The sequence below is a fragment of the Rhamphochromis longiceps genome, linkage group LG10 (genome assembly GCF_057381845.1).
Source record: "Rhamphochromis longiceps isolate RC_006_pf linkage group LG10, R_longiceps_female_GT1.1, whole genome shotgun sequence".
Taxonomy (NCBI): Eukaryota; Metazoa; Chordata; class Actinopteri; order Cichliformes; family Cichlidae; genus Rhamphochromis; species Rhamphochromis longiceps.
In genome coordinates, this window is record NC_140566.1 from 19,871,942 (window position 1) to 19,899,452 (window position 27,511).

The 27,511-nt window shown below is 40.5% G+C and overlaps 3 protein-coding genes and 1 non-coding gene across 6 annotated transcripts; 2 read left to right on the forward strand and 2 right to left on the reverse strand.

Annotated features, from left to right (window-relative positions):
- Positions 1 to 534: 534 nt before the first annotated feature.
- On the forward strand, positions 535 to 2,096 carry LOC146660749 (mesenteric estrogen-dependent adipogenesis protein-like). Its single transcript, XM_085419623.1, has 5 exons — positions 535 to 786; positions 893 to 1,029; positions 1,273 to 1,388; positions 1,471 to 1,638; positions 1,744 to 2,096. The coding sequence occupies exons 1-5, from the start codon at positions 587 to 589 to the stop codon at positions 1,756 to 1,758; spliced, it is 636 nt and encodes a 211-aa protein (XP_085275749.1). The 5' UTR covers positions 535 to 586; the 3' UTR covers positions 1,759 to 2,096.
- Positions 2,097 to 2,148: 52 nt separating this feature from the next.
- On the reverse strand, positions 2,149 to 5,421 carry alox5ap (arachidonate 5-lipoxygenase-activating protein). The gene is made up of 5 exons (XM_085419624.1): positions 5,268 to 5,421; positions 5,109 to 5,190; positions 4,234 to 4,304; positions 2,485 to 2,566; positions 2,149 to 2,406 (listed from the first exon to the last, which is right to left on the reverse strand). The coding sequence occupies exons 1-5, from the start codon at positions 5,338 to 5,340 to the stop codon at positions 2,244 to 2,246; spliced, it is 471 nt and encodes a 156-aa protein (XP_085275750.1). The 5' UTR covers positions 5,341 to 5,421; the 3' UTR covers positions 2,149 to 2,243.
- Positions 5,422 to 7,058: 1,637 nt separating this feature from the next.
- trnae-uuc (transfer RNA glutamic acid (anticodon UUC)) lies at positions 7,059 to 7,130 on the forward strand. The gene has a single exon. It is a non-coding gene; the product is annotated as a tRNA-Glu (tRNA).
- Positions 7,131 to 7,726: 596 nt separating this feature from the next.
- uspl1 (ubiquitin specific peptidase like 1) lies at positions 7,727 to 26,201 on the reverse strand. 3 transcript variants are annotated; one of them, XM_085420803.1, is made up of 10 exons: positions 26,044 to 26,201; positions 24,979 to 25,053; positions 24,442 to 24,601; positions 23,704 to 23,826; positions 22,764 to 23,619; positions 22,259 to 22,369; positions 15,117 to 15,246; positions 14,532 to 14,657; positions 10,901 to 11,061; positions 7,727 to 9,791 (listed from the first exon to the last, which is right to left on the reverse strand). In XM_085420803.1, the coding sequence occupies exons 3-10, from the start codon at positions 24,568 to 24,570 to the stop codon at positions 8,029 to 8,031; spliced, it is 3,399 nt and encodes a 1,132-aa protein (XP_085276929.1). In that variant the 5' UTR covers positions 24,571 to 24,601; positions 24,979 to 25,053; positions 26,044 to 26,201; the 3' UTR covers positions 7,727 to 8,028. The 3 variants fall into 3 exon arrangements, with proteins under 3 accessions (XP_085276929.1, XP_085276930.1, XP_085276931.1); XM_085420804.1 differs by having other exon boundaries at positions 24,979 to 25,050; positions 26,044 to 26,200; XM_085420805.1 differs by lacking the exon at positions 24,979 to 25,053.
- Positions 26,202 to 27,511: the final 1,310 nt, after the last annotated feature.

Sequence of the window (27,511 nt, forward strand, 5' to 3'; positions counted from 1 at the left end):
AGAGACAATGAGAAATAAAGCAAATGGTTGCACTGTTTAAACATGTTGTAGCTGCACTGAATAGTTCAGAAATGTGCACTTATGCTTAGTGTTCAGAGTTGTATACTTTGAGAGTTTATTTTTGGACATTCTGAGTAGTCTGGTTTGAAACCAAGCGAGTTCAGTAAACAAGCTGTTACCAGATAAAGCACAAGGACATAGTAATAGTATACTTTAAAGCGTGCGGGTCTAATCTGTTTTCTTGGTTATATTCCAGCATCACATCCTATTTAGTAGGGGGGATGTAGTATCAGGTAAATGTTAAGTGGTAGGAACGTTGCTGCTGGGTTGTTGTTGTAGGGGGGGATGGAAAAATAATAAAGGACACTCATGGAGTAATGGCGCGTCTCGTGTGTCTGTGAGTTATGCCTCCAGTCAAATAACATCCATAACCTCAAATAACGGAACAGTCGGTGGGCGTTACTAAAGGCTCAGAAGTCCATCAACTAGACCACATTACACCATTTTGCTGTTTGCCAACCCTATACAGAAGAAGAACTAGACCACATAAACGTCGGCAGGAGGTGAGAGAAGAAAACGTGACAGCATGCCGGTAAACAAGCAGTCGGGCAGCAGGATGAGAGTGACAGAAGTGGAGGAGTTTGTGAGAAATCCACCGCCAGGTTTCTCTGTGGAGACTCTCGGATCGGGTTACCGAGTCCGCTGCAACAAGGAGAAGAGCCTGGTGCTCATCGACGACTTCCAGTCCTGCGGGAAGAAGTTCGTTTTCCACAACTCGCTGGGAAGGTGAGAAAAGACAGAAATGCACACCCAAATGTATATTCATTTATTTATGCGTTCATATGCACAAGCAATGAATATGAAACTCTTTCTGTTTTGCTTTTGGCCATAGAAAAGTGAAAATGCACAACTTGTGGGAATACAGCAGCACGAGGAAGAGTCTGCTGTCCAAGGAGATCTATCTGCTGATTTCAGCCTGCGAAGAACAATCCTCAGTGAGCAACAAAAAGGCAGCCAGAGAACTCAGCGGTAAGTGTTTCCCTACACACAAGCTGTCATCTAACAGTAATTACACACAGTACAAAGAGCTGACAGTGGTGAAAACAACTCCGTATGTTACAGCTGTGGGCTGCTCGCTGGCACAGCTGACTCATGCAGGCCTCCAGATTTGGGTGGAGTTCACATTACAGTGAAAGCTTGCTTCTTACACCATGTTTCTGCGCAAACTCTCTCCTTTTCTGACTTTTTTACTCTTTCCTCATGAACTTTCAGTGGTGAAGCAGTATGTGGTGTGCATCGATGGCAACGAGCCGTTCACCAAGTGGCAGCTGGAGAGAGGCATGGATGGGACCATCTCTTCTGTTGCTGGAGAAAGCTACAGAGTGGATGTGAGCAGGACTTCATGGTGCTTCTGTTGCACGAGCCTCTTTTATTCAGAATCACTATATGTTACCTTTCCCTTCATTTCAGATTGACCTGACTGAAGAAATGGAGAGCTGGGCAGCAAAAAACCTCATATCTGACGACCTCATGAAGGTCAAGCCCGTGTGGAGAGACGCCTCCTTCACCCTCAAATATTATTCTGATGCTCTGTTTGACTTTCCACACTGGCTTGGCTTCAGCAAAAGAATATTTAAGGTGCGTCTCTAATTGTTCTTATCAGATCTTAAACTAAATCCATGTTTTTGAGTCTCTTTAGGTTTTTGTCTAACTTTGCTTTTCTTGCATCTGTTTTTATTACAGTTGAGAATGACATGAGCCAGCTGAGGATGAAGAACGATGCAAACTTGAGTTTAACTGTTCACTTTAACCGGAGCTTGTTTTTGCATCTTCAGTAAAATAGATGAATGGTTGAAATATCATCCTGCCAGACTGACGCCTTTCCTCTGGAGATTTTAGGATCTGAGTCCAGAATTTCTGTCTGTTCAGTGGGTGGAAACTACTGACAAGGACTGAAAAAGACTTTCTGAATGTCATAAAGGTCGTTTTGTGTGTGCAAATATTTGTTTTTACATGATTTTTAATTGTTGTTTTGTTTGAGAGGTTTTATAGTGATCAAATTTGTGCTGCTGCACAATAAAATGTTTACAGATTTTGTAATGTCAAATCAATATTTGTTTGTGAGAATTATTTTATTATTTTTCCAAAAAAATGCAATGAATCTATTAAACAGTGTTTTTTAATGCAACAGAGATCCAGGAGCTAAATTATTCATGTGGAAAGGTTACATGACACAAACTCATTTAAGGGATAAGCAGAAGAGCAGTTGCAGCGTTAGTGATGGTTTCCACATATTCTTTATAGTCGCTGCCGTAGAAGCGCACCAGCAGGTAGTTGGCAATGCCAATGACACACATCAGGGAAAGGAAGGTGATGACCCGTTTTCCAAACAGGTAACCTGGGGTGCTGTACAGATGTGAAAAATTAATGCGATACTGCTTCTAAACACATAGAATACATGCTACTGGGTCTGTAGGAATTTACCTTTGAGAGGTTTGTCCCAAGTATCCAACAAAGTACTTCTGCCTGACGACGAGATAGATGATCCCAGCGAAAGCAGCGGGAGCTTCAAACAGAGGACAGAAAAAGATTCTGTATCTGGTTTCATAATACGCTGTGGGTCTTATATGGTTTAGGTCTTTTTCCACTTAGTCAATCTCGACTCTGTGGCACAAACAGTAATATTTCAGCTAATAGTGTGCTTCATTCTTGTGACATCTGCACCCAAACAGAGCGTAGGCCCATTTTGCATTTTACTGGAGAGAGCTCATAAGTACAAAACACCCTGACCAACTCACACTGCACGCACTGTTTTCGAGGAAAAATCCAGTTATCCAATCCTATACTATTGAATGTTGCGGATCGCCCTGTGCGAGGGGCTGCATGGCGCTAATGCGTTAACGATCGTGCTAACGCGTTGACGTTGTGCAGCGCTTGCACAGGGCGATCCGCAGTAACTCGCTAACGGAGATTTCCCGTGTTAATGCGGTTATGGCGTTAACGTCATTTTAACGAGATTAATGCTGACAGCACTAATGATAAGGTATTTTAGGTAAGGTCAGGCAATACAGAGAAACAGGCCAACAAGTAAAGAGAAAAGTTTAGTGGTCAGACGAGAGATAAAATAAGCTATTTGCTCGCAATGGCAAAAGGTCAAACATGGTGGTGGTAGCATCACGCTCTGAGGGAGTTTTGCCTCCAGCAGTACTGGTATATTTCACAAAGTGGATGGAATAATGAAAAAGAAGGATTACATCCAAATTCTTGAACGTCATCTTAAATCAGCAGCAAGACGGTTAAAACTTGTTGAAACACAGTTGTTGAAAAACTGTTAGGTGTTTGAACAGGACAACGATAACAAACACACATCGAAACTGATTTCGATGTGTGTTTGCTAAATGGCTAACATTGAACAGGCTAACAGCCCTGACCTCAACCCTATACCCTAAGCCAGGATGGTGCCAGGAAATCAGCCAATTTAAATGCAATCTACCAATCCTTCCAACAAGACTTGTCAAATATCCAACCAGAGTTATTCCAGAAGGTTCTTGATGGCTACCAAAAGCATCTGGTTGAGGTCCAAATTACTAACATTAACATTTAGTTAAATTTTAGTGGGGTATATATTGGAGCTTGTATCTAAACTTTTGACCATGTGTGGATTACAAAGAATCCAAAATAAATTCAAACAAATCACTACACACAGAAAAAAGAACAGTTGAAAGAAATCATTAAAAGCTCCAAATTAGCATGACATTCATTCCCATGATGAGTTGATGTAAACTCTGGACCACAACTCTGGCTTGAACCACAGGTTGGTATTTTAAGCTCCCAGTCTGCTGACATGGGAATATATGGACTCCATATATTCCCATGTCAGCAGACTGGACTCCATATTATGGAGACTAACTTGCTGTTGGATCCAGCCTCAAGTAGCCACTAGAGGAACTGCATTTTATGTCAGCACTTGTGCTTGCGCTTTATTTTATTTTATCGGTTTGGCCTAAAGCTTATCCTTAAATTGTAGCAGCATGATCCACAGAAGGTTAATGTCAGTAAAGTCATGTGCAGATCTGACTTTCTACCTTTGAAAAACAGCAGCGTTTCAGGCATATTGGATTGTGTTGTGTTGTATTGTACAAGGAGAGAACAAACACTTTTCTAAATGTTTGCTTTTGTTTCCTGTGTGGGTGTGCACTGTTTACAGCCTCCTTTACATTCATGAATGATTACCTTGACTGAGACACAGACCAGCACACCACATTACTGCCAAGAAAGTGGGGTAAGCATCCATGCAGTTGCGACTAGAGAAGAAGTTTAAACAAAAGCTGTTATTAGCACATTTCAAGGCAAGTGTGAAGAAACTATGAAGCAATGGCAGATTAGTTAAAGGCAGAAGAACTGGAACGCCTGAGTCCCAAAATCTAGCATTTTGTGAGGTTTTTGTTGTAATTGTTGTGGAAGACACTTTGAAATGATAGTTTCCAAATTACCAAGTACTTCACAAAGGTTGAAGCATAGTTTATTAAAAACAACAATTTGCTTTACTATTTTTCTGCTTCTTTGTAAAGGAATGAATTAGCATGTTGAAGATCAATCAAACAAACTTCTTGACATGTCATTGCAACTGTATAGATGGAACAGATATATGAGAGGTTGGCCTTAAATCAGGGGTGTCGAACTCCAGGCCTCGAGGTCCTGCAGGTTTTAGATCTCACCCTGGGTCAACACACCTGAATCAAGTGATCAGTTCATTACCAGGCCTCTGGAGAACTTCAGGACATGTTGAGGAGGTAATTTATCCATTTAAATCAGCTGTGTTGGATCAAGGAAACATCTAAAACCTGCAGGGCACCGGCCCTCGAGGCCTGGAGTTCAACACATCATTGTTATTTCACCATCAAGTATTCAAATAAGGTCAGCGCCAGCCAGCTCTTTCCCCAACCGGGGAGGGTTCAAGCAAATGAGGACTGCCTCTGGATAGAGTTAACATTTGGTGGATTATGAGGCCGAATGGAAAGCCTATTAGGAAACAAATGTGATATTGTTTCAGTTCGCTGGTATTGATGTTGCAATAGAGAACTAATTGTTGAAGAAAGAGCACTCACTTGGCACAAGACACTCGCTCAAAAGCTGATGTGCGGGTATTATGGTTCTTGCATTCCCTCTCCACCTTCTGTGCGAAAAAAGCTTAAAAACAGAGAGTCAAGATTAAGCATTTGTGATGTGAGCGATACATTTCCAGTCACTGGGTTAGAGTTTCTCACCATTCTGAAGCACGCTGACAAGAGTGACGATGACCAGGAGGTAGATGTTTTCCACCACTTTGTTGGAGTCCATGATTATCCTGTGAGCTTTAGGAGCAGGTGTTTGCTGGGCTGAAAGAGACAAAGATTGTCTTTCACATCCAAACAGGCGTATTTAAAGTCAGTAGCAAATCATAAACCTGATCTCTCCCTTCATGACATCATGTTGTCCCATCCCACATACACACTTGTTTGTGGCTTCCCCTTTATGTAAATGATGCTCTGGTTTAATACAGAGGGCTGCAAACAACTTTGCTGCTACTTCCTCTGTGTGCTTGTGTAAGACCGGATTGCATGTAAAGGCCTGGCTTGATGTTTTGCAAAATTATTTGCATCACTATTACGCTATGTGTCACCTCTCATTACTCCCAGTAATTATATACATGAGTAGTGTTATGAACAGACACTTAAAGTATTTCTGGCAATAAATAATCAAGACCATGTATGGAGAATGTGTCAACATATACAACACAGTGCAAAAGGTTTGATTTAACCCTCGTTTCTTTATATTTTGCCTCAAAAGAGACAGACTTTCTATATACATTTGTTGTTATTTATATTATTTTAAAATAGTATATTTTGGTACTTTGTCATTTGTTCCAGTTTCTTTAGTTAAATGTATGAAACATGTCAAAGATGACACAGTTTGGCATACATAACATTTTATTTTTGTACCAAGAAGGTGATTCCCAAGGAGCTGTTAGCTGAAAACTTAGCATTTTACAGCACAGTGTGCAAGTAGAGGACAAATTTACAACAGGTGAACAGTATGTGAAACTGTCAAAAAAAGAAGAAAAATCCACCTGACACAGCACCGAGAGATGCATTTAGCCCTTCATGATCCATTCACGACCCATTGTCTTCAATGAAGTTTCATCAGAAATGGTTTCAGTGGAAGGGAGGCTGTCAAGACATGGCAATAACAACACACAAGAGCTTTGAATGTCCTTCGGGAAGACTTCTGAGTTATTCCTGAAGGCTACTTTACGAAAGTTTGTCGAAAAGAGTTCAGGATGTGTTGAAGAATAAAGTTTGTTGGAATTGTACAAACTCTTTTTTGCCTTATATATAGTAATTCCGAGTATGTTTGCAGATGTTTCAATTAATTGCCGACCTATTTTCTAGTTTCCTAGAAAAACGTCAATTACAGCATACTGTATAACACAACATCCATTTAAAATGAAGGTACCACCCCCAGAAACAATGTAATCATTTTTTATCCTACAAGAGTAAAAGTAGAGTAAAAATAGAGCTGGCTTATTCTTATTCTGATTTGACCCACTTACAGTCAAATAGCACCTGCGTGCGCCTTTCAAAGGAAATGCAACGTCCTCGCTGATTTTTTTTAAATCTCTTTTCAAAACTTTATACTGAATGACTTTGATGCATTCTCGTATCGACTAAATCCAAATAAAGACATCCTCCGCCCTACAAAACCCCAAACCCGAAGATATCCAGAGACTAATGTCGTTCTTAATTAAAAAATGTTTTTGCACACCTCTTCCTAACACCTACAGTGTAACACCGAACATGTTTATAATGCCTTTGGTTTACAAACACCAGTGAAGATGAGCTGGACTAAGGAGCTAGCTTAAAACATGCTGTTCGGTGTCAGCTGTCGGGGAACGAATCGCTAACGTTAAAGTTATTTTAGGAACGTCATGTCGCCAGGAACAAAAGTACCATTATCATCTCCTGATTCGTTTGCTATCCATTTGTCATATACATATGATGAAGACTCTTGGCCGCAAATCCCATATGGTCTAGCGGTTAGGATTCCTGGTTTTCACCCAGGCGGCCCGGGTTCGACTCCCGGTATGGGAACGCCCTTTTTCCTCGAGTTTATTCTTTTTTTTTTTTTTACATATCGTCACGTAAGCAGACGCAGGGTGCTTTATATAAAAACTTCACCCTACAAAACGACAGGACCACACACGCAGACAGCTTTCCTTTAATAAGTGCTTAATTTTAAATTTCCTCACCAATAAATGACACAACCAAAGGGTTGCCAATGCTAATGCTGTATCTTATTTAAAGCTTATCACCTGGCTGTGTAAAACATGCACCCAATAAACAGTTCTGAAACAAAGCTGCAGCCACCAAATGCAAATTATTTGTGGCTGGTAGTAAATTTACCCGCTACCAACCAGCATTTCCTGAGATTCTCTTGCGAATATGGTATATCATTAAATTGTTTATTGTTAAAAACAACAAGTGTGCAGTATGGTACTCAACCAATAACTGGGTACTTGAATGACCTGAAACCAGCCCATTTGACATTTAATACTAAAGTTTTAAGTAACTAAAGTTGAAAAATCTGAACATAAATATTTTATTTATCAAACAGGAAGCTAGTTGGAGGTTATGGTTATGTCCTGCCCCTTCCTTTTCATAATAACTGACATTTTGACAAGTACAAGAATCATATAAAGAATTTATTATTTACACTAAAAGACAGTTATAACTAAGTAATACATCAACACAAACAGAAACAAAATTTAATTGGCTTCAAATGGCCAGTTCCTTAGTTCAAAGTGCCAAAAATGCAAAAAAGCAACAACCCCCCCAAATTTCATCTGTTATTTAACATGACACACCTACAAACCTTCATTAACAGAAACATAAATAGACATTGAGGAGTTCTCCCTTCTTTAATCTGAACTAAAAAAAAAAGACAAGGTATAGCTGTTAAACAACTCCAGATAATGGTAAACATCACAGCTTAAATGAAAAGTTCAAGTGCGCTGAGTGCTTCGGTTTCCATGTCGGTCGGGGTATGACTCGCAGCCTGAGAGAGGAACTCGTCAAGGAAGTTTTCGTCGTGTTGCCCGTTCGTTCCGCCATTCATCTCTGATGGTCTCCCAGCAGCTTCGACCACACGCTCTGCTCCGTCAGGCCCATTGGCGAACATCTCGAAGAAGCCCGTGCTGTCTGGCGAAAGGTTGCTGGCTGTTGTTGCCGGCGAAAGCAAGTCCGACAGGAAGTCGTCACTGGTGGCTCCATCGTAGGTGCTTGAGGTGACGGTGCTGGGAGAGTCCAAGTCAGTGCTGTCCGGTCGAAGCTGTAGTCCCTCATGTTTATCCAACATCTTATTGATTCTAGCAAGCTGCTTCTTCCTTGATTTGAGTTGCTTAAGCAGTTTGTATCTGAGGGCTTCTGTGCTGCCGAGGCCTACAGGAACCTCTGAGGAATGGCTGCCATGTCTCTTTAGAGAGGCTTTAAGGAGTGCCTTTGCTCCAGGTGTAATCAGGGACGTACTAGACATCACTGTAGGGGTGGTTAGGTGGTTAGAAGTGACTGGTTGTGACTGCACAGTAGGTGATAGGAGGGGTCTCTGGTTGTTTAAGCTCTTAGCACGAAATGCCCCGTACATGTCTGCAGCTTTCACTGGCAGATCTTCGCTGTCCTCTGTCCGGAGTTGTGGTTTTGGGTAGAGCGCCATTGGAAGATGCGGTCTCTTCACAGGGTTGGGGGTAGAGTGAAAAGGAGGAGGAGGAGGGGGCTTTAATTGTGTGTCTGATGCAGGGGCAAACTTAGCAGTGGACTTCTGAACTTGGTTTAGTGGATGTTTGCTAAGCAGGAAGGACCAGCGAGAATTCTGATCTAGTAGTGATGCTGATGTGGGATCGCTCTCATTGGCAGAGAGGGGTGGGTTATCAGTAGAAGACATGAGGGAACCCTGTTGTGTAATTTCAGTAGATGGACTCTTATCCTCAGTATCAGGGACCACAGGCTGTTCACAGTTTACTCCACAGGGCTCTGAAGATGTCGATGATGAAGTATGCAAAGCTACTTTTGATGAAGCTACCTTTTTACCTTTTGCTCTGCTGACGGTTTTCCCCCTGCTGATTCCTTTCCCTCGTCCTCTCCTGGCACCGGGCACAAATGTCGGATCGCTGGACGAGCCGTCCCCTGAGTCGGGATCACTTGAGGTGGAGGGAAGGTCAACACTGGGACAGTGATGCAGTTTATTACCTTCGGCAGCAGAAGAGCTGTCAAGAATTTCATTCTTACCAGCGGTGTTCAGATCTAGAGTTTTGTGGTTGTTGTTTAAAGACTGCATTTCTACATCGGGTTTTACTTCAACCAGTGTGAGCGTAATGATTTCACTGTGGGTTAGGCCCTCAAAGGTGTCGAGCAAAGTGGTGGCACCTATGGAAGTATCAAAGCCTGCCGTGACTGTTGTGTCCATGCTACTGCTGGTGTCTTCAGTGAGAGCGCAGATGATGTCGGTGTCGTTATGAGGAATAAGAAGAGACTGATCTGGACTGTGAACCAACACCCCATCCGCTACCGAACCTTCATTTAAACTGTTGTTTCTCTCATTGTCAGAGAGTGCAGATGTGGAGGAGGAAGAACAGATGTGAAGCTCTTTGTCGTCTTCCACCTCCCAGAAGACGATATGCATCTCATTAGCAGGGACCTGAAGCTTTTGGTGGGTCTTACAGTCAGGGTATTTTAAATCATCATATTCCAGCCACGAGCCTGCAAATTTAAAAAAAAAAAAAAAAAAAAAGCACAACAAATGGTTACAGCAAAATGCTGCAGGTTCAACTTGGTCGTCTATGTCAAGGGTTTGTTTTATTTGACCAATGAATAAGAAAAACTGAAATAACATAAAACAAAATAAATAATGCAGAATTACGGTCTCTTCCAAGAGCAACTCTGCGCAACAGTCTGCCATATGTCTAATCTATTCAAAGCATACTGCAGACTAGTTAATTATCTAACTTGTGAAAGAAATGGCTACACATCACAATAACGTTACATTTGCAAAATCGGTAAGCTAGATACAAAATAAAATCTAATTATTCAATAAATCTAATTATTAAATGACAGTGAAATAGACAGCAAATAGGGTTCTTCTCTTGCATGAACTGTCCAGCAGAATGTGCTGTTGGCAAACTACGGCAGAGTCAAATCAGACTCAACCATTAAGTGTTTCAACCACAAAGAAAAGCACTTAAATGTAACTTCCAGTTTAATAAAAACCAAAAAACCTAATTTGACCTCATTTATTTGTGTAAAAATACTGCACTAACAACTTCAAAATATCTACTTAATCAAATTCAACTTGTATAAGGAAAAATGCATTACAAAGATGACATATGACAAATGTTTAAAGTGAGAATTGCTTTAGTTTTGAAATGCTTATTTATGATTTTATAAAAAAAATAAAGTATGCATCAAAGAGCTGGGACAGGGGCAACAAAAGGCTGAAAAAGTTGCGTAACAATAAAGAAACCATTTATCCCACAGAAACTGTTTCAGACACAAAGAGAGATGATGTTGAGCACTCTTAGAAGAAGACTACAAGTCTGTACACAGCATCTACTGAACATCTAAAATCAAGCGAGAATGGAAAAACAACTTTATTTTTGATCTACAGCAACGTGCTGTCGTTAAAAGGAGAGCTGATGCAACAAGTGGTAAACATGCCCCGTCCTACCGCTTTTGAAATGCTTCTGATTCATTTGAAATTGGCATATTTTTAAATAAATAAATATTTCTCAGTTTCAACATTCGATTCTCTCTCATTTGCACAACATTAAATAATTCTGTCGTCTGTTCACATTTCACACACAAATACGTACCATCAGCGCTGCAAGTCCAGGTGACAAAGTGCTTCAGGTGACTCTTGTACTGTATGACAGTGGTGACGGAGTAGTTTCTGCCCTTGAAGTTGAAGGTGTACGTACTGACATCGTTGTTAGGGAGCCCCTCCACAAAGTGCAGTGCAAACACTGGAGGCAGACTATAAAACACAAAGCAAGGCAAAAAAAGCAAAAAGTGGTGATAGGTATAAAAAAGTGAAAATCCAGACAGACTTTAACAATGCATTTGTTTTGTGTTTTTAAAAGAATCTTATTTTAACCACTCCGTGCATTAGTTTTGCAAAGAAAAACATACCCTGCAATAACCCAAGTCTGAGCTGCACTCTCTTTATTACTCTCACAGTATATTCATAAAGGACACCACTGCTACAGATGACCCACTTCAATTTTTTTTTGTCAAATTGTATTTCCATTTATATTTAAGCAGAAAAAAAAATCTGCATAACATATACACTCACTGGACAATTAACTGCTCGTTAAAGGAAATATCCAATCAGCCAATCACATGGCAAAAAGTCACTGCATTTAAGACCATGATATCAGGTGGTGCAGATGCTGGTACGAACTGAGCATCTGTTGAAGTTCAAAGTAAGCATCAGAATGAGGAAGAAAGCAGACTTAAGTGACATTCAACTGGCATGACTGTCAGCGTCAGACAGGTTGGTCTGTTTTTCAAAACCTGCTCATTTACTCTCTATGTTTCAGAGAGAATGGTCTGAAAGAGAGAAAATATCCAGCGAGCAGCAGTTTTCTGGGTTAAAATGTCTTTTTGACGGCAGGGGTCACAGAGGAATAGCCAGACTGCTTTAAGCTTATAGGAGGGCAACTGTAGCTCAAATAACTACTTGTTAGAAACAAGGTATGAAGAAAAACAACTCTGAATGAAGAGCAGTTTGAACCTTGATGCCTAAGACTTCACTGGCTCATGCTCCTGTCAGCCAAGCAAAACAAACGGGTCCTACAATTCACACGAGCTTAACAAAATTGAGTAACAGATGATTGGATAGACTGATGAGTTTTAATAATAATAATAATAATAATACATTTTATTTAAATAGCGCCTTTCAAAGCACCCAAGGACACTGTACAACAGATAAAAACTGGAAATATACACAATGATAAAAATAGAAGATAAAAGTTAAAACATACAGAAATTTAAGAATAGGCAATTTTAAACAGATGAGTTTTGAGGGTGGACTTAAAAAGAGAGAATGAACTAATATTTCTGAGGTCCGGGGGTAGGGAATTCCAAAGTCGAGGGGCAGAGCAGCTAAAGGCCCTCCCTCCCATTGTGATCAGACGAGCAGAGGGAACAGAGAGAGAAAGAGAAGATGAAGATCTGAGGCAGCGGGATGGGAGCTTCATCTGTAATAAGTCAGAGAGGTACGGTGGAGAGAGAGAATGAATAGCCTTGAATGTATACAGAATTATTTTAAAATGCTGCTCCTTGGCAGGTAGCTCCATGCCCTCCTGGGTTTTAATTGCACCTAAGAACACATATGCATCAACACTACAATGAGCGGGTGGAGGGAGGTTTGGAGTCTTCTCCCACCCCCCATTCTCTGCGGCCTGCTGGAGCGGGAGGGCTAGTAGGAGGAGTTGGCCGTCCGACTGCGGTCTGGGGTGTGGGGCCTCCCTGCTGCTGCGGAGTCGGGGCGGTCTGCCTCTCCCCACCGCAGGGAAAAGGGTAACACCACCTGGGTCTGGGTGCAATTCCCCCCTCCAGGGGCAAGGGTACCTAGACCCGGTTTGTAGAGTACGCTTGGGGAGTGTGATTGTGTGTACAGCGTCTCTTTATGTCTGTCTCCACGTTGGTTGAGTGTGGAGTGAGTGCATATGAGAGCATGAGGGTGGGAATGGATGTTTGTGTCTGTGTGTGCCTGTATGTCTGTGTCTATATGTCAGGTTGGGTATCAGACGCCACCTCTCTGGGGACACCTCAGGCCCTCCAAGGTTTGGAGGCCTATCTCCACCCACCACCACTTCCTCTGCCGGTGGCGGACTCCCTCAGGTGTCGGTGTGTTGGTGGTTCTTTGTGTCTGGGGGTGGGCGTCCGGGTACACACCGGCTCACTCCTTGGCGGCCGCTTGTCGGGGCCTGGGGCCTGGGGCTCGCTCGGGCCCCTTTGGAGGTGGGGTGCCCCCGGCCTCTCGGCCTGGGGCTCGGTCACTCAGGCGCAGCTGGGGGCCGGCGGAGCTCACGGGCGCGTCACTGCAACTCCCCCTGACTTCTGCTCCGCGGCTGCTGGGCGAGCCCTCATCTGGGACTCTCCTCAGCTCTTACTGGAACAGTGGCGCGGCTGCCCCTCTGTTGGTCTTCCATGGTCTCTTGTGTTCTGGGGGCCTCTGGATGTCTGGAGTTTTGATCTCCTCCATACCCGCTTCACACCCTGGAGGACGGGGCTGTGGCCCCCCCACACTCCCTAGCAGATCATTACATGGAGAAACCTTTGGAATGCAAGCATGCTGATCCACACAGGTATGCACACATGGGTATTCACAGACGCGGACTAAAGCTTTCTTGGCTGCTGCCTCAAAGCACACTGTGCGCTGTCTATCTTGCGTGCTGCACAATATCGTTTATTATTTAGTAAATATTGATATCTATGACTAGCTAGTTTATTGTGATGGTGCTTTGTTTTCTCTATTATTATGTTACTCTTTGTTGTTTGCTGTCTCCTCTGTTTGTTTTTTTTGTTTGTTTTTTTTTTTTTTCTCCATACAGGTGACCCAGGAGTTCTTTTTTTTTTTTTCTCTCTCTTCCCCCCCCTTCTCACCGTCTCTTCTCCCCTTTGGTTTTCTTTCTTTCTCTCCCCCTCTTTCTCTCATTCATTCCCCCTGTCCTATTTATTAAAAAAAAAAAAAAAAAAAAAAGACAAAGGATGAACTGAAGCTCTGCCATCACGTAATGTCGCATACTGCTGTTTCTGATGTCATTAAAAAAAAAAAAAAAAAAAAAAAAAAAAAGAATTATTTTAAAATGGATGCGAAATTTGACCGGGAGCCAGTGAAGTTGCTTCAGGATTGGGGAGATGTGGTGGGTAGAAGAAGTCCTAGTAATAATACGGGCAGCAGAGTTCTGGACACGTTGGAGCTTGTTGATAGATTTTTGTGTAAGGCCAAATAATAATGAGTTGCAGTAGTCAATTCTAGAGATAACAAGATTATGGATGAGAATGGCAGTAAAATTCAGACTGAAGGGTCAGAATTTGGTGTAAAAAACATGGCAGCACAGATCTACAATCTGTGGTGTGTCAACAGTTCAGACTGATGATGGGGTAATGGTGTGGGGAATTTATGCTAGCGAGGTAGTTAATAAGGTGTCCAGTGAATTTATTGGTAAAAGCGATGATTAGATTTATTGATCTTTTACTTCTATTAATGTGTTCATTAAGTAGTTATTAACCCCTTCCATAACTGAATACAGTAATTTCCACCAACCTCTGTGGTTTGAAGACAGTGGACTAAAACAATTCAACAAGATGCAAATCTATGTTCATAAACCCAAAGTCCAAAAATAAAACCCAACAAACCCCCCCCCCCCCCCCCCCAAAAAAAAAAAAAAAAAAAAAAACCCCAACCCACAACACTTTGATTCTTTTGATTCCTACCTTTCCCACACCATAGTCCTCATCTCATTCTTCTTACAACACGCATTGCAGGGGCCTAAGTGTGCTGCTTTTAGTGGGTGCCAATCAGGTACAATATTTGTTAAAGTAGGAAGAGTCTTCATATCCCTGAAAAATTACAGCATAAAATGTATTTAGGATTCAGACACAAAACAATTACAGTGATGATGAGAAGTGCAACTAACTAGTTAAAAAAACAAAACCAAAAAAACATGCCACTACCACGTTTTTTGTAATGTATTGCTGGCATCGCATTTATTTGACATGCTGATTTTCATCAGCTAAGCTTTCAACTCTTATGTATCTGATAACATTTCTGGCAGAAATGCAGCTGAGAAATTTGTACAAATTTGCCTTCAATTACTTAATATTTCATATTTTCCCTTTGCCCTCTTGAGAGACGCCCAAAGCAGAGTTGGGCCTCTTCCAATTCGTATAATAAACAATGCATCTGCTCCCAGCAGTATAGTTATTCTGTGCTGTAGTTACACAAAGATCAAGTTTTATGGAATAAAGTGTAATGCAGTATTTTGTACACCTCAGCTGGTTAAAAATAAATGAACCTACCTTTTTCTCACAGGTGTTTTACATTTGCTGCACTTCATCTCCCAGTAAAAGGTTGCCTGGAAGAGACACTCTACCCAAGAATCCATCACAAGCAGCAGCGGCATAGCAAATACCGGAGTTTCCCTCTGACCTGAAAAGTAAAAACATGTCAGAGTTCGAACACTGTTACACGCTCAGATGCACGCTCCTATTCCAGGTGATTTTTAAAAACATAATCTTTGGATGGGGATTAAGATAAACTTTAGATATCACAACAGGATAGCCATCGCCTGCTTGGCTTTCATCTTCATTATTCCCATCCATCCCTTTGCACTTACATCATGCATTTTCCAGATTTTATACATTGTAATACTTTGGCTCCAACAAGCTGAGCAAAATCCAAGGTTTGCCTGCCCGGACCTGTGTCTTTCTGATACCATCAGGTGATAATAACTGTTTTGAAGGGTTTAAGATTAAGTCTACACAAAAGAGTGACTGGTACTCAATACAGCATTGTGGTATGTGGTATTTTCTTGTGAAACGCCAAAAATATAAAAGGATTTTACACATAACAAAGTAAAAATAAAAACAATTTTAAGGCAAGTATTTTATTTTTTGAAGTTCTCAGATGGGGCGTTTCACATAGTGTGTAAACTACTGTACGTGTTTACATTTTACAGAAAGAACTTGCCAGAACAGGACCAACTGCTTCTTAAAATACTTCTTTTGTCACTGATCTGCTGGAAAAAACTGTAGCACTAGGCTATGTTGAAAATTAATATTCAAGAACAGAGGGTTTGAGGGGCCCCACGAGCCTTATGCGGTCGAGTTTGCATTCGCTCAGACATCTCTTTCTTGCTCACAGTAGCGTGGCGAGATTTGCATATCGTTTCTGACCTAACACTGGTTTACTATAACTGCTGGTGGATTCAGAAATGCAGTCCAGAAAACAGACTTTTTTATTAATACTTTAAAATAAACAAGTTAAGATTATATCAGTTGTCAACACTAGGAATCTTGTTTTTTGTGGTCCAACTAAACTTTCTGAATTAGGGGAGTATGTGGGAAGAAATTACTCAGCAAATGTACAGGAAAAGCTATGGCAAATATGGCTAGCAAAAGAAACCCAAAAAGCCAAGGAAAAAGTGTTTATCAACTGCTCCCCCTCCCTTTTTTCTAAAAATCTCTAAAGATCTTTTTCCCCCAAAGATCTTTAGAGATTTTTCCCCCTGTTTTTTTTCTTTAAACATATATATTTGGGCAATTCTATCATCTCCTAATGCAAACGTTTAGTCTTTGTCAGCTAAAATGTGCTGCAACAAGCTAAATCCTGAACAAACAAGAACCAGACATGCAGAACTGGGCAGCAAGACCTGTCTGGTATATGACCTATTATAACTTGAATGGCTGAAGACTAAAGGCTGAGTCACACTGAGGACTTTACTTGTTGCAGCAAAGAGACTGAAAAATGCTTTAATGATCAGCATTTTCTTAAATAATAATGTAAAGGCAACATTTCCTGGACACGTTGGTAGTTGGAGCCCTTCTCCATTACCTAATGCATGCTTTGAGCTCAATGTATATATTTAAAACTACACTTAAATAAAACACCCCAGGTCATAAAATACATGTATTTATAAACAAACATGCAGCTTTTCTTCTGCCACACTTCATGTTCAGTGTCATGTCTGTCAGCAAGATCATGAAACCTTGTGGAGAGGAGGAGAAAAAAAAAAAAAAAAAAAAAACAACCCCCCCCCCCCCCAAAAAAAACCCCCAACCATGGCAGCTGATGTTTATATGCTATAAATGGGTAATTTTAGCCCGTTGCTAGGCAAAATAACAACATCATTTTATCTGATATAGATAAGAACCTTCAGGGACCCAAGATCCAGCTGTGCTTCAAGTTTGGCTGGAAACTTGAAGCAAATTATTATGGAAATAATTTGGCGCTGAGAACTCACATTTAATGCAATAATTCTAAACTAATAACTATTACAACAACAATAAAAGCATATTGCAAAATCTGACAATAAATAAACACATTCCAATAATACTGTATTGTGGGTGAAGTACTGTAATAATAACATATGGTAGGATATCCAGTGATTCCCACCTCTAGTAAAAAGACCTTTCAGATGCTACAAGTTGTTTTGAACGGCCGATGTAAGGGTATTGCTTCAGAGTATCTAAACAAGACACTAATGAGCTGTAACTTAGGTCTAAGGCGAGCGACAGGACATGTAATTCTGATTTAAGAGGCAATGTTGGGGAGTAACGGAATACATGTACCGCCGTTACGCATTTAAAATACAAAATATGAGTAACTGTATTCCGTTACAGTTACCGTTTAAAAAGGTGGTATTCAGAATACAGTTACTTTGTTGAAATAAATGGATTACACTGCGGTACTTTCCTGTTTCATTTTGTCGCGGGTCAGGACTGTTTGGGTTTTGTTTGACAACTACGTTCTGTTGTTCCAGGCGGCAGCGCTACGGTTGCCATGGTTACAGGGCGACGCTCTCTCTCTCTCTCTCTGCGACTGTGTGTTTCCTGGGTGAGAGAGCGCCTTTTCGTTGTTGTTGTTGTTGTGCTAAGCTAACAGGCAGAATGCTACAAGCATAGCTCTAAAGAATGTAGCATCATGGGCAGTGTAGTCCATGTTGCAGGGAGAATGGACTGCCATACACGTTATGGGTCTGTGAGCGCGAGGAGGGAGAAAAAGGGGAGTGGAAAGGTACGAGTTGTCATCGAGGAAAAACGGGAGCTGGAAGCATGTAAATATAATAATAACCACTGCAGCCAAGAAGAGTGCCTGACGAGCCCATATGTAAGTAAGCTATTAAGACTGGACTGTACACCGTGTTCGTGTTTTCCTCCAAAAACAAGTTCTGTTGGAGCAGCCTTTCAACGCCTCTCTCTGTCTCTCGCAAGAAAAGTTGACCCACACAACAAAGTAAAACTATTTTTCGGCTACGAGCCGACAGGGACCCCGCCGTATTAGTCAGAGGTCCCTTTACTACAGTTCGGAGTCGCGGACCTTTCAGTAACAGTAATAAATCACACAGCAGTAGTACATTCACGTTGTTGTAAAAAGCATGATAATATATTAAGTAATCCAAAGTATTCAGAATACGTTACTGTCATTGAGTAACGTAACGGAATACGTTACAGAATACATTTTGGGGCATGTATTCTGTATTGGAATACATTTTAAAAGTAACCTTCCCAACACTGTTAAGAGGTTTACTTTATATTATTAAAATAGTGTCACACGGTATAAAAACTACACCCACCGATACCTAATGAAGCTCCCTGTCTGACTCCACTGTACGCTGTCACTCATTATTATAAAGACAGCAACATTAACAATCAAATGCACATGCACTTATCTTTATACATTACGCTTTTCTTATGCAAAAATTAGAAACTAACTTTGCAGTCTGTGCAAAATTTAAACTAAATCTTCTTAAGACTGTGGCTCTTACAGGCCCTCTTCCCAAATGGTGATATGAACCTTCTAAGTTTACCCAAAATACACTTATCTGTTCTCAAAAACACACACACACACACACACACACACACACACACACACACACAGATAAACATTCAGGATACCACTGACTGTTTCGTTTACTCTACATAACAGACATTAAATTGGGCCAGTGAAGCAATGATACGTTTACCTTGATATTTGTGCTCAAAATTGATCACAAATTGTGCTGAACAAAATATTTTGGCTGTAGATTGTGACGCTTGGACTGGGCGTAAAATAGATTACGTTTTAATTATAGATTGCGTTTCAATGCGTTTATCAGCCCAGGAACAATGTAAATTATAAATGCTAAATATCAAGCAACACCTGTGCATTTAAAAATTCTGCAAATAGCACAGTTTTCATATTATGAAGGCAAAGTTTTGCATGCATTCACTGAAAACAATGCAGATTTTTATGGAATGACCTTCTCACCAGGCTGCTCAATTATGACAAAAACTATTACAATGACTATTTTGGTCAATATTAAGAACACAAGTCTGACATCAGAGACAAGACACATTTACTGAACTTTTTCTTGGTTGAACTGAACAAAATATAACACACAGTGGCAGAGGGTGGTCTTATTAAGGAAAGAGAAAAATCTGTCATCTCTTCCACTTATCCAATTCAGGGGCAGGAAGCACATCCCAGCTGCCATAAGGTGTGAGACAGGGTACATACTGGACAGGTTGCCAGTCTGTCGAAGGATTAACAGACATTCATACTCACTTTCACACCTATGGTAGGGCTGCTCAATTAATCGAATTTTAATCACGATTACGATCTGGGCTTTCAACGATCATTAAAAATGACGGAGCCGATTATTAGCCCCTCCTTCATTTATCCGCGACACCGGTCCGTGAAAATATTGACGGGCATAAACCGGTCCGTGGCGCAAAAAGGGTTGGAGACCGCTGATTAAGAGGACCCGAGGGAAGCTCGGAAAGCTAAGCAGAAGTTATTTGGAGAGGAGAGTGACTGCCGCTGGTTGAAAAGAGAGGTAAAAAAAATAAACTTCAGTGGTGTTGCACACTATTTTATATTATTTTCTTTAAAGTCATTGTTAACCCTTTAAAGCCGGTCAGAGCAGCACGCTCCGTTTTGTGTAACTATTTTTAAATCCCTGTAGAACCGGAACCGTGTAAGCTAGCGCAATAATTTGTTTTGCATATGAAACCGGAGGAGTTGTACTTACATCTGATGCCATCAGCTTGTCCTCGGTCGCAGTTTCCTTCCACATAAAGCTTTGCAAAAATTGCATAAAAAGCGCTTGCAGGAACAAAAACATAATATTCCAGAAACACGCTTTGCCGATCTGATCAGCTGTTCGTTACACTTCCCACAGTTAAACAGATGTCAGCGCGAACTGTCACATGTCCGCCATTTCCTGCCCGAAACCGGAAGTGACGTCATTTTCACGGAAATTGTAGTTTTTTTTAACTTGTAGGCCTTAAAAACCTATACTGGTCATGTTTGACTTTTCTGAATAGTTGCTGGGATGCTTAGAACTCAAATTGCACTGCTGGAAATAGTTTATTTTGATGCACCTGCTGTTTTCTTTGCAAATTTGCATCATAGGATTGTTTTTTCGTTTTTCCTGCAGTATATAAAAATTGGTGTATCTCCAAAATAAAACTATGAAGACACTCAAAATAAATTTCCTGTTGTTGTAAACTATTTTTTGCAACTTTTTTGTATTTAAAGTTTTGAAGGATAAGCCTCTTAAATTTCTCCAAGTAGAAATATATGTAAAAAAAACAAAAATGATTTTGAATTTTTTTTGTAGTTTATTGCACTTTTTTGCAATTAATGTAGTTACTATGGACTTAATGCATACATATTATTAAAATATGGGCTATAACAGTTGCATAGCAAATTGAAATGCTCCCACAAATGGCACTACAACATGTAAAAATTTAATATAAGCTCTGGCGGACTTGGTTCTATAGTAGGTCTTAAAGGGTTAAATAAATATCGTCAAATAATCGAGATCTCAATTTCAGTGAAAATAATCGTGATTATCATTTTTGCCATAATCGAGCAGCCCTAACCTATGGTGTAATTTAGAATCGCCAATTAACCTAATCCAACTAAATGCATATCATTGGACTGTGGGAGAAAGCCGGAGAGAAGCCACACGGAAACAGGGAGAACTCTGCACAGAAATGCTTGGCCAGTTGGTAGATTCAGTCCCAGGACCTTCTTGTTGTAAGGCAACAGCACTAACCAGGAAAATCTGGCATTGTTAATGAATGTTGGATTTCATAACACCAGACAAAAAGAAGCAGTGAAAGTGAAACAAATACAATAATTGCTTTATCTCTATTATCTTGTTTACATAATCTCTGAATGTCAAACTCATAAATGAAAATAAAATCTGGTTAGTAGCCCCACCCTACTTCCTGTATTGTTTGGGCAAACGCAACCCCTCCAGCACTAGTTGCCTTATAATTAAGGCTTTGAGTGGTTTTAGTGTGACTGAGCTGATAATCCGGTTGTTCAGTGATGACGCAACGAATCCTACTTCCGGGCCTAAAGTAGTCTGTGTTTAATATGGCTTTTGTGTTGTTAACATGTTTAATGTTATGTATTTTCTTCTATTTGATCTCAAAAAGCTCCTAAAACAGTCAGTGATCACTGTTGACCTCCCTCGGCTTTTATTACCACTAATCATTTATTTAAGCTCAGTTTTTAAAACCTTAGGATGTAACTACAGCCCAGCCCATGCAGCAGTATATGAATGACTAACCTCGTATTGTGGATGGATTATCTCAGTTGTTCTCCTGGCTGAAGTTTGGTCCTTTTACAGCATCCTGCCATGCGATTACATTTGTTCCTGACCACTGAGAACACTCACGTTAACTTTTATCGAGTGGAAAAAAAGTTAGCTTGTTTATATTATGCTAACATAGCTGTGTCGCTAGCAGTCACGTAGCACATCATTATATACCAGCTAGCCCAACTTCAGTAACCCTACAAACGTCACTGCTGTTTTCTGTCTTCATTTATGTTGGAAGTGATAACAGAGCTGTACGTTTTAATTTGTTTCCAAAACCCCGCAGTCAGGACATGCTATGTTGTATTTAGATAGAAGCTAGCGAGCTAACTCCCTGCTAACTTCTAACTCCGTTAAATGTCATAAATTCCGTTTTCATGGATGCCTGGATGTTAAACTCAATTTTTACACCTGGTAGAGCAGAACGCTGATCATTTAATTAAAGATGAAAGACTTTAGACAGTTTTTCAACTCTCAGTAATGCCATAGTGATCGTTTGATATATGGACCTGCAGCGGAGTTTAGACCCAGACACGGCTAGTGACGTCAGACTGAACAACCGGATGTGTGTGGATTAAACCAGTAGCAGTAATACACAGAAACAGGACAACATTCTTTAGAGACAGAAATTCCTCATGGGGATCTCAGCACAGCTACACCTTTATTTTCAATGTTCTCATTGAACATAGACATGCTGATAAATGCTTCAACAGGAGAACACCACTCTGCTTACGCTTTTAAATAGCATTCCCTGAAAAACTTGTCTCTTAAAGACATGACTTAAGACTGCCTGAAAACACTTACCAACCTGTCATGAACCTTCATTAAGTGTAAAACTCTTGAGCTTACCGAGTTTGCAGTGCAGTTTGGGTTGCAGTAGTCTGAAGACTGACATTCTTAGACTCTGAAGGTCTGCAGTGGCCTTTTGCAGCACATGACTTGGAACCCGCACAACGCCATCTAGTCAGAAAAAATTTTCCACATGAGCAAAACAAATACAACAAATGCTGGGTTTCCACAAGTCTATTCATGGAGGGCTATGGGGCTAAAGTCACAGCCACTTTCTGTTAAGAACTTTGTTTTCCTTAGACAACAGCTATAACTACTAATGCATCTTATTAGCCTGCTGTTCACTGTAACAATCAACAGATGAAAACATCTGTGTATGTTTCTGTTCTGTGTCCTGCGTACTGTTTGTTTGTATATATGTGTCTTTTTGGCTGCTGTTACAACCAAATTTCCCCTTGTGGGACAATTAAAGGATTATTCTATTCTATTCTATTCTAAAACAGACATTAACGAATAAAAGTTAGACATTACACTCGTGGATAGATTGAAATTCACTTCAACTTACCACTGCCAGTCTGTTGGTGGACTTGAATGGCCGCACATATGTCTTCATATCCTTTTAGGAGCTGCCACAGAGATGACTGCTGAGGTTCGTCTTTAGGTTTACACCTTTGCAAACTCTTACAGTTGAACAGAGCAGCAAGCAGCGAGTCCAGCCAACACAGGTTGTCACTGTTCCTCCAGAGAAGCTGATCTGGAATAGGTACAAGATCTTCTGACTCCTTTAATGTATTCTCTGTATTCTTACAGATTTCAGTCCGTGATATTTCTGTACACATTGTCAGCTCACTTTGAGGACTCTGTGAAATATCGATTTCATTTAAATGAATGTCCTGTTCAAAGCCGTTTTGGATTCCAGGAAGACTCCTCTCGTGGTTTAACTCAATCCCTGATATACCATGGGCACTGCAATGTGAACTGAGCACAGCCTCATTTTCATCAGTAGTCAAAGAAAGTTGCAGGGAGCTTTCAGCTGAGAGTATAGAGGGGGCAAGACCATCTGCATAAGCAGCACAGTCTGGATCATTTTCTTTCACAGATTCCCTATTTGTCACTTCTGCAACTCGATAATCCCTGTGGTATCCATTCAGCTTTTCCTCATCTGTCGTGGGTTCTGCATATTGGTCATTTCTGACAGCATTTCCAGCACCATCCTCTGCTGAGCTAACAGGTGTGGCAGTTACACCTTGTGGCTCGAGACCGCCAAGTTCATTTGATCGAAGATGTTTGAATGAAGGTTTAATCAACTCTTCCTTTTCCTGTGTGGAGGCATTTTTTCTTTTGTTCCCAACAACTGGCTCCACGGCATCCAAGCTAGCCAAAACATCCTCCAAGGAGCGGCTGACCAGTGGGAAGAGGCACTGTGAGAGAATGGATACAAAGAGGTTACCGAAGATGACGGCAAAACAAATATATCAAACTGTGACTTGAGTGGTTGGACTTACCTGTGGGTTTGTGCAGACAGTGATCGAATCCTGGAGGCTGATTCGGTACGAGCGTAGAGCATAGCTCAGCCCCTTCGATGTACACCAAGGGCAATAGTCCAGTGAAGCAGCTCTTCCCTGCACCTGGGGAACAACATGGTGTATGTTAAAGCCCCAGACGTCTACCAAGTTTACCAAGTTCACAGGTGAACTGAAGACAACAGCTTAAAAGAAAACACAAATCTAGAAAAAGATCTAACTGATGAGATTCATTAACATTTTAGATTTTAGACTGCATATATTTTCAACTGATTACTTTTTTTTTTAAAATCAACCATTTCTTTTATCTGTCAGCAGCCTTACTTTTATATATTTACACATTATGTACACATGAATCGAAACTTGAAATACTTTACTTGATTTACCTTACAAGACCGATCAAGATTTATGTTTTAAATGCTTGTAGTGAGGAGCAGTTCAAGTGAGGCAGGACAGGGGGAGTCAAGTACTTGAAAGCAGATGCATATTTGTAATAAAATCATAAGTAGTACACAGTTTCCCATGTTACAGTATGACAGATTTGACAATTGCAAGCCTGTCAAGACAAGTAACGTACCAACTTTCGCCTTTTACAACCAAAGATTTCCGTTTTTGTTTGTTTTTTGAATTTGCTTTGGTACTGTCCAGTCACAGTCCAGTTTCAAATACAATTCAGCTTTGCGCAAGTGACAATGAGAGGAGAACAAGAGCTCTACTGACTTTTCCCAAATACCCCGCCAGTGGTGAGGCCAAAGCCTCCAAACCAGTGTCTTCACCAGTTATTGGCAAACAGCTGCTGCGGCTATTCGGGTCCATGGCTGTCCGGTGCCATCCACAATATATAACCATGTCACCACAAACTCTCTCACCTCCGAGCACACTAAGGAAGAAAAAGAAAACAGGTATGTTATGAAGTTATCAAGGTACAAGTTGCTTTGAAAGTAGTTTTGTTCCTTTTAATAAATTTGGTTGTGTTGCAAAAAAGAAAAAGAAAAAAAAAGATCACTTTATATCTCATAGGCTTGAAACAGTGATGGTAATGCATAACATTAGAGGTACATTAATCTGTTTTTAATCAGGAATTTGCGCCTCATCAGTACAATACTATGCTATTTATTTTTTCTTATGCAGGGAAATAGCGCACTCATAAAAAATATAGTTCAACTATTTTACGTTATTTCAACCATATTTAAACATTTAGCTGAAACGAAATGATTTGACAAAAGAAAAACATCAACTATTGCCATCTGTATTTACCAGTAGGAAGACGGCAGTCAACAAGGATGATATTAGCAGATAACGATGTTCAGGCAAGATACTGCAGCATTCCTACTAAAGGAATAAATGTACACAATAAATACATTAAAACACCCCCAAAAAAGAAAAATCTTGCAAATGCTCAAAGGTGACCTCTTTAATCTTTTCACTGGCGTAATGTTTATGCTTAATCTTTGTCAATCTACAGCCAGCCTGAAGGCAGAACAATAGACTCTTGAGCACGGGTGATGATCACTGAGTGGAATTTAAATTGATTCAGAACTTATCTTTCAAACAGATAAGAAAGCTGCCCTTCTTTCCTATAAGTTCTTACAGATGGTTTGGATACATTTTTAAATATATAAGTCACATTTAATTGACCAAAACAACAGTGTATAGAGATTGATCTTCTCTGAAATTTATAAAAGAACCCTCACAAGGTTCTAACTACAATAAAGGACTCTACTTTTCTAGGATGGTCCCGGCATGACTGCAGCATGCTTGTGTTTACCCCTAAAGTCAATCTATTAGTTTCCAAATTAGTTAAATTCATTTATTATGAGCGTCTCATTCATCTTTCTAGAACATTCACAGGGTACAGTATATAAAGTATACACTTTAATTGGCAAGGCTTTAACCATATTGCCCACATGTTTTCTCCGCATTTTTCTCCAAAGGTATTTAGATCAATAATAGTACACGACACAAACCAGGAACCAATTAGTTTCCCAGCAAAACTAGCTTTGATAGCTATTTAACACTAACATAAGCAAGCCAAAAAAAAAAAAAAAAAAAAAAAGAAACCTCACTTAAAACACACTTTTGTAATAAAATGCTTAGTTACCATTACCCTGTTAATGCTGTAAGGATATAGTGATTTTATTTGGGAAATTAAAAAAATACGTTAAAATCAGTCTGTTAACCAGTCTGCATGCCCTGACTGAACTATCAGACAGCTTGAGCCTGGAAGGTAGCATGCTAAACGCTTAGCCTAAGGCCGGGCAACCGTTTAACTCGCGGCTAAAAATTATTCTTAGTAAAAATAAATAAATAAATCATACGTACCCAAACAAATGTTAAATTATATTTCCTGTTACACTGAAGTCGGTGCACATTAAGCTATAGTTTTTAAGTCCCGCCGGTGTAATGGGTCCATGTGCAGCTTTCTATCGATTCGTGTCACAAACGTTTTCCCAACCGCGGGTTTGTGCAGCGGCCTTTGTCTTCCCCCCCCTCTATCACTGATGGTTCCGCTGGCCGCCACTCGGCTGTTCAAGTGAACTGCAATAACGTGGGCTGAAGTTATATTGACACAATACTATCACCAACACTGTGCGACTAAGGATACTAATAATATTTTATTTATGTATATTATTTTTGTAGGATGAGATAGGGTATGTCTGTTGCACAGTTTGTTTATTTATTTATTTACTGTTATTACTGTTCATTGTAATTATTATTATTATCACAGTAATCAATACAATGATAACAGTGATATCTTCTCTTTCTTTTCTATTATTATGTTACTATTATTTATACATTTGTTTTCAATTGTTACCCCCCAAAATACTGAAATACTTACTGAGCGAGTAACCAGGCCTCAGTAGACACACCGAGAGCCCCGTTTGCTCACCTCCAAAAAAAGTTGCCTAGCTATCATCAAGGAAGGGAAGAATGTGTGCTGTTGTTTTAGTTGCTCTTAAACAGCAGTTTTGTTATTTTTATTATTTTATTCTGTCATTCCCCTTCACTCTGTCATCCAGGGAAGGACGGACGTTGTTTTTGCTGTGCTGTATTTTAATGTGAAGTGTACATATTTATTTTTTATATTGCATGCATTGGTTATAATTTTGTGCAGTGTTTTATTTAGTTTGCATGTTTTAGTTGCCGGCAAATTGTCCTGGAGAGACTCCGCCCTTTCTCCCGTTTTTACTAATTGGACACACCTGAGAGGAAAGGAAAGGTAATTTACAGAGTGCTCAATGACACATAAAAGGGTTGTAGCCGGTGTTCACAAGGGACACGGACAGGGAATGCGAGAAGAATGCGAGAAGAATGCGAGAAGAATGCGAGAAGAATGCGAGAAGAATGCGAGAAGAATGCGAGAAGAATGCGAGAAGAATGCGAGAAGAATGCGAGAAGAATGCGAGAAGAATGCGAGAAGAATGCGAGAAGAATGCGAGAAGAATGCGAGAAGAATGCGAGAAGAATGCGAGAAGAATGCGAGAAGAATGCGAGAAGAATGCGAGAAGAATGCGAGAAGAATGCGAGCAACACAGACAGAGGAAGAGACATGATCGGAGGGGAGATGATCAGAAAGAGAGAGACGATGAGAGGAAGACAATCAGCGACTGGAGAGGAGCAGATGTCCAGCGACTGAGGAGAAAGAGATTACCAGCGCTTGGGGAGCAAAAGATGACCAGCGGCTGGGGAGGAAAGGATGACCAGCGACTGGGACGAGACAGTGGCAGTCGGACGGCAATAACGATAAGAGCCAGCTTGTGTACTGCGAGAGAACAGGAGCAGTGAGACA